This window comes from Melospiza melodia, chromosome 22 (assembly GCF_035770615.1).
Source record: "Melospiza melodia melodia isolate bMelMel2 chromosome 22, bMelMel2.pri, whole genome shotgun sequence".
NCBI classification, from domain to species: Eukaryota; Metazoa; Chordata; class Aves; order Passeriformes; family Passerellidae; genus Melospiza; species Melospiza melodia.
The window spans coordinates 7,848,435-7,861,259 of NC_086215.1; the positions used below are offsets into that span (position 1 = coordinate 7,848,435).

At 45.0% G+C, this 12,825-nt stretch overlaps 1 protein-coding gene across 20 annotated transcripts in view; it reads right to left on the reverse strand.

The window, feature by feature from the left end:
* The window catches only part of DNM1 (dynamin 1), a 65,092-nt gene extending 58,253 nt beyond the window's left edge, over window positions 1-6,839 (reverse strand). For all 20 annotated transcript variants that reach the window (XR_010030352.1, XR_010030353.1, XR_010030351.1 and 17 more), the window contains exon 1: window positions 6,536-6,839. Coding sequence is in view for 13 of the 20 variants with exons in the window: in XM_063174765.1 (XP_063030835.1) it covers window positions 6,536-6,696 (161 nt within the window). In the remaining 7 variants the exon portion in view is untranslated. The remainder of the gene's footprint in view (window positions 1-6,535) is intronic.
* Window positions 6,840-12,825: the final 5,986 nt, after the last annotated feature.

The following is a 12,825-nucleotide window of genomic DNA, read 5'->3' on the forward strand; positions in this document are numbered from 1 at the left end:
TGCACATTATCAGTAAATCTCCTTTCACAGACACCACCTCAAAACCAATTTTGCATTGGGCACATAGGCTGAACACACCATATGCTTCTAGATGACTGCCTGGCACCCCTTCACTAACTCTTCTGGTTTTGCTACTCATGCACTGCCTGAAACAAAAAACTAAGTACTGGCTCACATGGGTGGAGCACACATGGATTTATTCTTGTCCAATAAATTCACTGCTCAAGGCATCATAATAAGTTTCACCCCAGCAGCTAGAACACAGCAAAAACTGTTTTCTTAATTAACTTACACTAAGTTGTAAGTTGCTTCCATTTCTCCTCAAAAAGATCAATCTTAAAAAAAACTTATACAGAATTTTTACTCATGCTAGTACAGACAGACTCAAACCTGGAGTACAAAGTAGGGACATTCAGGAATTCACCAGATCAGGAAGGGGATTAACTTCCTGCCTTAGAATAACATTTTCAGAAGCTGTCTCAGATAGGAGGTGCTGCAGACAGACTCCCACTCCTTCTATTTAAGTCTAGCAGGGTTCTGCCTGCTCTGAGCATCTGGAAGAGTCAGGGTCAAGGACTTGGCTTGGTATTCCCAGATAGGTATTGAATGGCTTCTGAAAACAATCAGTACCCTTTAAAAACAGTAGGTCATCTTTGCTTTGCCTGGTTTTATTAAGGTTTTTTCACTGTGTGATAAGCACACCAAGTATGAAAAAACAGGAGCAGCTAACAGTTTTGGGAACCTCGGACTCCTTTTCCCACTGGTTCTGCTCCCTCTTTACAACCCTGTGTCACTGCATCCTGTTTATTGAGGAAACACACAAAAATTCCACATGTATTTATCACAAAGTACAGTAAGAATTAATAAAAAAACCTCAAAATGTTCTAAGACTCTCAACATGAGGATTATCAAGCTAACAAGGAAGAGTCCACAAGGAAATGCAGCGTCCCTGATCTGTCAGCTATCAGGTGATGAATTCCAGCAATGACAAGGCAACCTGTCATTTTCACACACCAGTAGGTCCAAACACCAACTTGCACCACACTGAGCACCACATTCCCCACTGGATTGCAGCTGGTTTCTCTTCCCTAGGTAAATTCTGATATGATCTGAGACATGCCATAAAGATCCCTTCTTCTAGAGAATATAAGGCCAGTGGGCAGTTACCAGAAGCACGAGATCATCACTAAAGAGTTAAGATGAAAGCTCTGCTACGGCTAGAAAGATCTGCAGAGAACATTTAACTGCTGCAGGAAGTAGAAAAATATTAGACTTGTACTTATTTGAGCCAACCCCAATAGGACTAAAACAAGCTGACAACAAACACAGGCAGACACTGCTGCTGCATTTATGAACACTGAGATTCATGGGGTTTTCCCTCACAGACATCCATGTTATGTTATGCTTTAACTTAATTATGTATCTTCTTCTAGCATTCCTCCTCCCACAAGTGTTTGCTCAGAGCTCTACAGATTTCTCTTAAGTTAAATTATTTTATCTTGGGGTCTGCTGTAACACCTTACCCATTTCCCCCAGTGCTCCATATTTTCTTCCTTCCCCAATTAATCCAAGATGAAAATAGGTATTTTCTTCACTGGAGACCAAAGACTGGCTGCCATTTGAAGGACTTACCTGACCACAGTTTATTTCTCTAAGCAGCACAATCCTACTCCTGGCTCTTGCACCATCACTGCAACCCTAAATAAGTCAGTTCACAAGCAGTGCCTGTGTTTTTAAGCTGCAAATAGACAACAGGATTTGACTGGCTTACTGATGTACTTATCATACAACAATTAAAGGTCCGTGACTGGCAATTAATCATCTCTCTGCCAGCACACATCTCAAATCAGAACCCTCAAAAATTTAGAAGAATCACCCTTAAGAGTGGCCAAAGCATGTGTCAGGAATGTATCTTCTTGTTTAAATTTAAATCTGCTCCTGAAGTACTGCAGTGATGCTCAGCATTGCCCAGTACAATAGATATCCCCAATCTATACATAATGTAGCCATTTTGCAAGATTCGAAATCTCAGTCCTCAACACTCAAGCTCATGAAACACAACTGCAGCAGAAGCCTGAGCAACTTAAAAGTACAAAAATCATCAACAAAACAGTTTTCCTGCAGGAATAGGCCAAGTATCTGGATCTCTTTATGCATCCCTTTAGGATCCTTCACTTCTACATGGTTGCTAAACACTTCTGTTGGTCTCTGAAGGTATTTTGCTGGGGAAGCTTTCCATAACAAAGCAAAGTATTTGTTATCAAGGCAGGCATTCCCTCATCATATCTTGGGGGTGTAATTATCTCTAAATGGCTGTGGAAGGCATTAAGCTGCTCCTCAGAGTTATACCTGCAGCCAAACTAAAGGCTGTGGCTTCAGGATCTAGCTTTGTATCACCAGTATGGGACACAGAAAGGCAAAGAGACACTTGCTGCCAAACCCATGCTTGATTTTGTCACAGCAAGTACTGCAGCTATGCCTAATGAGCATTTAGCCTTTTGACTGCCACAGGCATTGCAGTGCTGCATTTTCACTGCTTTTTTACCCATGTGGAAATTTCAGTGTGTTAGGAGAGGCAAGGTTAGCCCAACATGGTTGAGTTTAGGCCCACACCTGTCTCCTGATTCCTTCCAGGCAACACAAAAATATCAGGGAATTCAGCATATACCATCAGAGCCTGGTGACAGGCTGCTAAGTACCCCTGTTTGGGGTGCACAGCTTCCAAGAGAAGATGTTTATGGGGTACCAGATTCCAGCTCGGGTCTGGGGTCAAGTAAACAGTGATTCACTTTGCACAAGTTTGGCACTGCTCAGGTCGCTTGATCATAAACAAGATGGTTTCATCTCCATTCAAGTCCTTCCACCCACTGTTCCCAGCCCTTAGTCACTGCCTCCTCGGCAGCCCCCTGCAACCATCTGTTCTGGAGAAGTCAGAGGTGCCTTGTTTTCCCCATGAAGAGCAATGCAGCTGTCCCAGAGGGCTGAGCAGCACCCTGCCTTGGATCAGGGGCACAGCCATCCCAGGAACCAGCTGAACACAGCCCAGGGCTTCCAGCTCTCCTGTTTGTAAAGCACAGGTAACAGTAATACTCCCAGAAACCCAGAGATTTGTGTAACAGTGCTCTGAGATCACAGGATATAAAGAAAGCATATTTGTTATTTTCACATGGCAAAGTAAGAGCGGCATGAACAGGGATGATGATACAAACAGCCTTGTGGGCTGTCTCGTACAACCTCCTCAGTCATTTGGGCTCTTAAGTCAAATTAGCACATACCACATGCTTTGTTCTTTTTATCAGACCAATTTTGCTGGTACAGTTGCCTGCTCCAAGACCTATTTACTTAGAAAAGGAGGCTGCAGGGAAGTAACAACACCTTAAGAACAGACTAAATGATCACTGATGTCCCTTCCAACCTGAGTTATCCTTCAACCTTATAACCACGCCGACAGGAAATGCCTGGAGCTCACCCAATTAACCTTCCTTCCAGTTCTGGGGCCCAGGACAAACCAGTCTGTGGACAGATGTGTCACCTGTGTGGCTTCTACATGGCTTCTTGTTTCTTCAGCAATTTTATCACCACCAGCCAGTATCTGAGCCACCACGCTGATTCTCCAGCAGCAAAAGCACACACAGCAGCCACACTGACATCTGGTATTACAAATACAAGCTCTGCACTGTTGGATAATCTGTTAACAGCAGAGTAAGTGTCACTGAAAACGCAATTAGCAGCAACTACTAAACCATTGAATTCAGGAGGGGAAAAATTTTTGTTTGGTAAGACATGTAACTAAACACTGATTGCAAGCAGGATCACTCCTCCCTGCCTGTAGGTTTCCACTGAGTGTGGGATCAGCGCTACTGCAAGGTGCCTGCAGCAGCCCAGGACTGGAGCCCTGCACAGCCACAGCACAGATCTGGCAGGGGGCAATGTGCTGCCCTGGTAGGGAAACGTGATTTGATGACAATTTGAAAGGAGCCCCACAGGTCCTGAGCAGGGAAACCAGCCCTGTTGGGGCCTCCAGCCCCTGTGCTGAAGTGTCTGCATCATGCCCATCAGGCAGTACCAACCACATCAGCATTTGTTCTTGCACAGATTTCCATCCACTCAGAGAGAAACTCATCAGCACTCACATTCCCTGTGCAGAGAGCAGCTGCTGAGCAATAGCTGCACCACCATCCTGGTATCAAGCAGGAGCAGTGACATATGTCATGTCCACACCACAGCAATAATTGTATTTGTACACAGTAGGTCTACACACAATTTCTCCTTACGACTGTTCAGACAAGAAAACAGTCCTTGTCACAATTACACTGAAGAACCATGCTCATTCTGGATACTATTTCCATAGCTCCTTATCATGGTTTCCAATACCCACAGAGAAGAAAAGAGACTATACATTACAGCAGGGCCCCAACACAATTTTAACAGGATTGGGATTTGCAGCATATACACATACATTCTGTGGTAAGAGGTCTCAAGTTACCAGTCTAAACTAGCCAGCACTCAGGGGTATCAAATGGAGAAAGACCTCTTCACACTGACATTTTCCATTTCCCCTCCAATTATTTCCTCTAAATGCTTTTCTACAGACAGCTCTCAGCTCCTGCTCTGGGGACCCTTAATTATTTCATTTTCTAAAAGCCACAGCACTATAACTTGCTGCTAGAGAGACAGCTGATGGGACACGGTGAGGTCATAAGTTCTCTTGTGACAGGAGTCATCAGAAAGAGACAGAAGATAATTGAATTCATATATTTTCCACCAAGCAGATAAAACCCCTGGTCCAAAATTGGTGCCAGTGAAGATGCACCAAGGATTAGTAAATCCTCTTGTGTGGTTGGTCTAAAGGAGAGGAGCAGTTTACCCCAACACACTGACTGTCCTTCCTCCCACAAATCCCCCTCTGGCCCAGCAGCCCTACATTATCTATGACACCACTGCAGCACTGCCTGCACAGATCCTCTAAAAATGATTTACGAGGTTTGACTGCCAGTACTTAGAAAGCATGAAAACAGCAGAGCCAACAGGTGAACCCATTTTGCTCAAAGACTGCAGAAGATCCATTTTCCCCATCTTTGAAAGCTACGGCCCAACAAGTTTTTCACTTGGGTAGCAGGATTTTTTTTTTTCTGTCTCTATGCACAAACAAGTAGATCCTGGACTATGACCTGAGGTTCAGCAGAATGTGTTTCTGCAATGTCCTGCCCTTGGCATGATCCCAGCATCTCTGGGGGATACACTGCATGGACCTTTGGAAGTTAGCAAGAAGAGATGCCAAACTCTTTAAATTTTATATTCTTATTTTTTCAAAACTCTTTGATCTATGGCAGAGAAGAATTTTTATTTTGATCACGCTTGTGCCTTCCTCCTAGTACACCCAGTACACCCAGCACTCACTGCTCAAAGATACCCTTGCACAGGTCCAGAATTTGAGGCTACTTGCAGCTAAACAAGCAGTTAATCCACAGCACAGACCCTTCTGACAGTGGAAAAGCTCTATAAGCCATCCAACAGCAAACAGCTTAAAAGAAAAAGTGGGGGTAGGGAAATGAGATCCAATAGATGTTGTCACAAATGCAGTTTGCTGAAAGAGAAAAACCCACGTAAGCATCTGACCAGGTATCAGTAGTCACTGCTTTAAGGCAAGTCACCAGAAACCTGCATGCTCCTTATAGCATAAAAAAACACCTTGATAACTAAAACCTGTATATAACTTAATACAATTAATTAGCAAGGAAAAATGTGAGGAACAGTCCGTCCCGTCCCCCCCCCCCCCCCCCCCAGGTGTTGTGTGTCTGCACTGGAGCAGATACCCAAGCAGCGCGATCTGCAATTTACTCAAGTTGCAGATGATGAATGCGAAGGTCACATGAAGGGAAAGCATCAGTATATTGCCTGTCACAAAATGGTAGCACCCGGGGATTTGAGCATATAGGAGAGCTATAACCCGGTCCTTCCTATAGCCTCCCCGCAGCTCCTGACATGGCATCCGCTATGGAGGACAGCGAGCCTGGGCTGGGGGAGGGGGACGGAGCAGATTAAACTTAAACACCCTCCGCATCACCCCCCCGCAGCGACAACATCCATCCTGAGCCCCGCACCGAGCAGGGCACGGATGGGGCCGGCCCCCACAGCCCCTTCAGCCCCTCCGTTATGTAACAGCCAGGACAAGGGGGGGCTCCCACCGGCCGCCAAGGTGCGGCAGTGGCGGGGACCCCGCTGCGGAACGTCCCCGGGCGGGGAGCCCTCCCTCCTTCCCTCCCTGCCCGTACCCCTGCACCGCAGCGCCCGGGCGTCCTGCAGCGCTGCCCGCGCACACACACGCGCCGAGCGGAGCGGAGGAGCGGCGAACGGAGCGCTGTCCCCGCTCCGCGCTGTGCCCGCACCGCGTTCACGGTGCCCGCACCGCGCTGTGCCCGCGCTGTCCCTGCGCCCGTTCCCGCACCGCGCTGCCCGTGAGGAGCCGCTGCTCCCGCACCGCGCTGGCCATGCGGCAGCTCTGCCCGCGTCCCCGGGGACACCCCCTGCTCACCTCCCGACGAAATTCTCCAGCACGGAGCTCTTGCCGGCGCTCTGCCCCCCCACCACGGCGATCTGCGGCAGGTCGAGGTTGGCGTTCTGCCCGATGGCGGCGAAGGCGTCCTGCAGCCGGTTGACCAGCGGGATGAGATCTTCCATCCCGCGGTTCCCCATGGTTGCGGCGCGGCTCCTCGCACAGGCGAGCTCGCACTAACCCTTCCCGCAGCCCTCCCCGGCTCTGGGGCCGGTGGGCAGCGGCTCCAGCCCGCGCCCCTCGCCCCGCTCGACGCCGCCCGGGCTCCGCTCGCCTCAGCCCGCCCGCCGCGCCTGTGGAGAGCCCCGTGCTACCGCCAGGGGGCGTTAAAGGTACCGGTGCCGCGCTGCATCCTGGGAGATGTAGTCCGCTGGCTGCGAGGGGCTGAGGGGGCCGGGGTCGGGATGGCACGGCACGGCACGAGTGTCTGTGCCCAGAGAGCTGGGAACGGGGCTGGCTCCCAAAACCAGAGCAGTTCAGGTTGCCCCGGGGCTGCGTTTGTGTGCGGCAGGTTGGCACACCTGTGTGGCCCAGCCGGTGTGGATGCACAGTGACGGTGTACCTGTCCGTGAGGCCGAGCCGCCCGCGCGGTGCCACGGTCCCTGAGGCATTCCCTGCCTCCAGCTGTGCAGCGCTGCCAGAGAACAGGTAAAATGTGATCAAAGGACCCTCATGGCTTGGTTATTACACCTGCACTAATTGATCCTCACAGCCACATCCTTCGGTCAGTGCACCACGGTTTGGTCCCAATACCTGGGAACGGCCTGGCACCTGCACAGGAGGGTTTTGTGTGTGGCAGCACTCATGAAATCACCAAAATATAGGAAACACTTGAGATTAAACTGGAGGTTTGCAAAAACGCTACCGCTCTCTGAGCACCTAGCTAGAATAAGATGGCAGAGACTAGAATAAGATGATTTTTAAGGTCCCTTCCAACCCATTCTATGGCAGAGACTAGAATAAGATGTCTTTTAAGGTCCATTCCAACCCATTCTATGATTCTGCTGCTTCATTCAAACACAAATGAAAAATGCATCAATTTCTGTTTATAGCTGTAAAACAGTGGATGTGTTGCCAGGCTTGTTTTAGAGAAATGGAAACAGGTGCTTCATTTTATGTACCCAGATTTTGTTTATAAAATTACTTGTCTGCAATAAAGAGGGAACAGCTTGGTTTTAGGTTTTTAAAAGGGATGGGTTTTTAATAAGAATATAACACGAGGCCATATTTGATTTCAAAGTATAGCAATGAAAATAAGTGTTCAAAAAAGCATCTGATGGCTAGCAATGACTCAGAAGGATGGAGAATGTTGCATTTCAAACACCTCTCAGTTCGTGCTACCCAAGACTCCTATTCACAGCTCAGAGAGAGATGGGGGTGGAGGGGGAAATGAAATACAAAAAACTGCAACAGATTTTGAGCTGTCTGTTTTGTTTTAACCAGGAGCTTTTTAGTCATAATAATTATAATGAATATTTCACAGATGTCCATCAAATTTAATCCATGCAAAAATACCTATGTGGACACGCAGAGAAACTGAGGCAGCCATGGTGAGGGATGAATTTGCCCCATGCTCTAACAGATCACCAGTGTGCAGGTAAGAGCACTGAAGGGAGGGAAGGGAGCTGCTCCATCTGTATGGGTAACACCATTGTAGGGCATACGTGGGCAGTTTTGGAGGCTGTCAATGCTATTTTTTCCTCTCAGCAAATTACCCAGTAAATCTCAAGAAATGAGCTTAAGAAATTCAATGTAGACTGTGGACAAAAGCCTTTGAGCATCCTTGCAGCCATTCTGATAATTTATGTTGAAGGATTCTGGAAAAAAAACTGCTATGGATAGCTGCTCTTTGTAAGAGGTCACCACAAAAAAACAGTGAAGAGTATCAAAGGCTCAAAAAATGATGTCACCTTCCTCCCTGGATCAGAGCTGAAGCTCAGGGAACTTTAGACCATGAGGGTCTTTGAAGCTTTATTTGAGGAACCATAAGAAGAAAACCATCTTTGTCCCAGAGCTTGCTATAACTTGAAGTTCACCAAGTGCAATACAGAGAAAGGTTGCCCAGTTGCATCAGTTCAATCACCTCACACAATTTACCAGCTGTACTAAAAACTCTCAGTGGCCATGACCACCTGGTGGACACATCTGGACACATTCCCCCCACATCTGTGGACCTGGGAGGGCCATCAGTCCCTGCTGACTCATGAGAAGTGTTTGTTTCTCGTTCAGTTGCAGCATATGGGGTCTCTGGGTCTGGGTTTCACTCACGGGTTGACTCCTTAGTTTCATCCCCATGGACTCTGAGTAGGTATTTTGTTCTGGGTGAGTTGGTTCTAGAAATAATCATTCAGGTTATACCATTTTTTTGGCAAAGCTAAAATGAAACTAATCCATTTGCTTTGAGAAATGTTTGTGACAGATTATTGAAAATACAGTATATCAACAGCTGACGTTGAAGACTGAGGGGAAAAGTAGGATTTATGTTGCCAATTAGGGAGCTCATAGAGTACAAAGGCTAATGCATGACTTCTTTGCAGGTGTTCTTTCCTATGCTGTCTAGTTTTATTTCTCTGTCAAACTCCTACTTAGTTCTTAAGAAATGTGGTTCTTTGGGGGATATATGGGAGTTTTGGCCTAATTGAAGTCTTAAAGGGTAAAACTGGACAGGAGGGATGAGGGGAGCTAATAGTGTGCTTTCCAGGTGCACAAGAAAGGAACAAAAGGAATGATGGCATTGGTAAAACATGCAGAATATTGGCGACCTTTACATGGATCAATATTACTGTAAAACTGAGAGATGCACAGAATCTGCTCCAGCTTCTTTGTCCTGCAGAGATATTTGTAAGCAAAACGAGCTCCAGTGTCTGCCTGCATTGTCACCCCAAACCACTCATTTACCGTGTGAAGTCTGAACGCTCCTGCAGCCGCTCAGCCCGGAGAGACTGACCTCGAGCATCCCGGGCAGCCAGGCTTGGATTTTCCGAAGCGTTACAAACCTACACCTCCCGCTGATGAAAAAGTGAACTGCAGGCACTCGGAGTCGCTCCTAGAGCCTTCCATTTTCTCTCCTGCCACAAACTGAGCTGCAAGGATGTTCTCAGCAAACAAACCTTTTGATTCTGTAATACCTCCTACCTGCGACTTACTCAGCAGCATATAGCAGACAGAGCAAGAAAAACAAAAGGTATTTCAGTAACTGGAATTAATAGGAAAAACCTTTTTTTTTTTTTTATCTTAGTAGAAAAACTGAAGATGTGAACAAAGAAAAACAAGAGGAATGAAAGATTCCCCCCCCCACACACACCAGTGCTATAAATATTCCTGAATGTACTTTAACATGAATCCCTAAAAATGCATGTGGCCAAGCATATGTGTGTTTCTATGTATGGCTATCAACATTACCACAGTTGTGTATGCTGATTTTGTCACCTCATGCAAATAGGACTCCCAGTTTAGTTAGCATAATTAGAAATAGACATTTGAGAGCTGGATTCTGTCCTTCATTCCTTGCCCTTGCAAAAATAACATATCTAGTCCTCAGAGTAAAAAAGAGGCAAAAATGTGGAATGCAATTAGCTTATGAGTCTCTAAGTTACTTGCAGACTGTTTCTGCTGACTCCAGGTAGTGTGAATGTTTAGAATATTTCACTGTGGGTCTTGAAGTGGACAATTCTGGCCTTTTGGGTTCCTAAAAATAGTTATAAACACAGGTAAGAATTTAAATTGAATGTTTAAAAGCAGAGGTTAAAAGTTCCAAAAAGAAACTGGCCTATGATTGTCATTGTCCATACTAATACTACATAATACAGCTGATCAATAGTTAAAAATATTAACTAAAATTAGCTTCATAAATTTTCATAACTATCTAAAGGTGCCTATAGAGAGAGAAAATGCTTAAGTATCTATTTTATAGGTACTTAAGTGCTACTATAGTAGTAATGGTACCATAGTAACATCATTGATCTCTCGTAGTATCAGTTCCTCAGGGAAAAAAAATTGATTTTTAATGCTCCTATTAATTGCAAAAGCTATTTGAAAGAAAAAGAGCCTTTAATTTTTGAGTTTTCAAATATATTGTATTTTATTTGTAGAATAACATAGTGAAATGCTTCTTCATCTTCTGTACTTAAACTGAATTGATGTGCAGATCCCCCAAAAAGAGGTAAAAGAAGATAAATCTGGTGCATAAGACACTAGGATAGTACTATTGTGAGTGTGACTCTCCAGAAGCCAGAGTATACATAAGGAAAGAAAGAAGCTGAATGTTATACTCCAATAAGAATGGGATCTGCACAAGGATGTGAGTTTAAATTAATATTTTAAGAGCAACAAAGCTGAGTTCTCTGTGCTTTCTGCATCTAGTGAGATGTCATAAAATGGCTTCTGGTATATATTTTACCTTGTGAGACTGAAAATCACTAATAGGAGCTGATTGACCATGTGGTAAAATGGATATAAAAACTATCTTTACCTCTTGTGGGCCTGTCCTGCCCATCAAGAAATATCAAGAATAGGTTTCTAGAACTATATTACAAAAAATGAGGGAAAACATCCTTTAATTCACAGATCATTTTGGTTTGAAATGTTGTGTGAATCCAGTCATCCTCCAGATAAAACAGACATGGAAAACAGTGTAATTCCAGTAACTAATGTCAGCTGTTAAGAGCATGTCTGGTGAAACTTGACCCATTCTTTCAATAGATAGGCCCCCAAACCAGGAGAAGAAAGTACTTTCAAGCTCCATATGCTTTTTCTCCGAGAAGTTTGTGAGGCTTGAACACATTATGGTGAGAACTAGTTATATCCTGGTGAAATGGATGAGTAATCACACCATCCTTGCAGATTGCAGAGGAAATTGTGGGCACCGCAGTATGTTGGTGCTGTCATAGGCACTGAGAAAACTTGGGTTTTCAAAAGTGATGTGGCTTCACCAAGGGTTGCATACCAAGTCTTTTTCAAAGCCTAAATTAAAACATAAAACTGCACAGTGCAGTCATATGCTGGAAATTAGAAATCTCTGGTTATCTGCATGCCTGATCCCGTCCCTGGAAAAAAATCATATAGCCCAGCAAAAACTTGGCTGTCTAATACAATCCAGCTCCTGAATAAAAAGCATTCAAATGCTCTGTCCGCTTATCTGCCAACAGATTTCATAACCCTGATCTAATCATACAGAGGTATAGTGCAGGTTGCCTTATATTCATGATCCAACAACTCCACTGGCTACAGTCTCTGCATTGCAGGATGGTTTCTGGGTTGTTCTCTTACCCTGAACTTCTACATCTTACTCTGTTTTATTCACTCCCACTGCCAATGAGGCACTCCCAAGCCTAGGGGATACATGGGTTGTTTTTGAGTGATAATGCTGTAGTCTGCATTGTGGCTCTTATTAAGGTTCTGTGTATTCTCCCATTAAGAGCTTTATTTGCCACTGCACACTGAGTAGTGAGTTGCTTAATTATTGAAAGGGAGATGTTCTTTGCAGGAAAAAACAGCTGTCAGTGGGTGGGAGGTCAAGGTCTGTGTTCCAATGACCACTAGGCACTGACAGCACCTTTCAGCTGTCAGCCTGACATACTGTTTTGCTGCTTGTAGTGAAGGAAAGGATCTTAACCCAATTTTCTGCAATTCCCTTATATCTCTGTATGACTTTCAAACTAAATGTTTTGATTACCTGAATCTGGAGCTTTCTCTTCTGCATTCAATTAAACCCTTTCTGGTAGGTGTGAGGTAGGCATTTGGACATAAAGGCATATCTGAAATCAGTTTGGGCTGTAGGTTGATGGAGCAGCACATCTTTCTTTGCTTCCTATAGCCATAGTCCTGTCTTGTGTTGTGCAGGCACAGGACTAAATCCATGTCCAGATTTGTGTTCAAGGCAGTAGACCTATGGACTAATTATAAATTAAAAAATGTTGTTTATTTAATGATTTGTGTGTAGGGCCTCAGAGAGAAAAGCCCAGTCTATGAGGGGAGCCTGTAGACTATGTCAGAACATAAAATCTGATAGTGAAGAAACTTAGTTACTTGTATGTTTCATTAGTAAGGCGGTTTGTAAATTTCCAAAGGGAACATACAAAGAATACTTGCAAGAGCTTTAGTTGTAGATTTAAGAACAGAGGACATCAATTTCAGGTTTACATTTATCTATACAACCTGAATTCTGGCTTTCCCAGGCCTGGCTGATTTCTGTACTGGGATTGTAGGATTAACCCTCACCCCCTCTGCTGCAAACCAGCCAGGCCAGTGGCTGCTCTAACAGCACCATT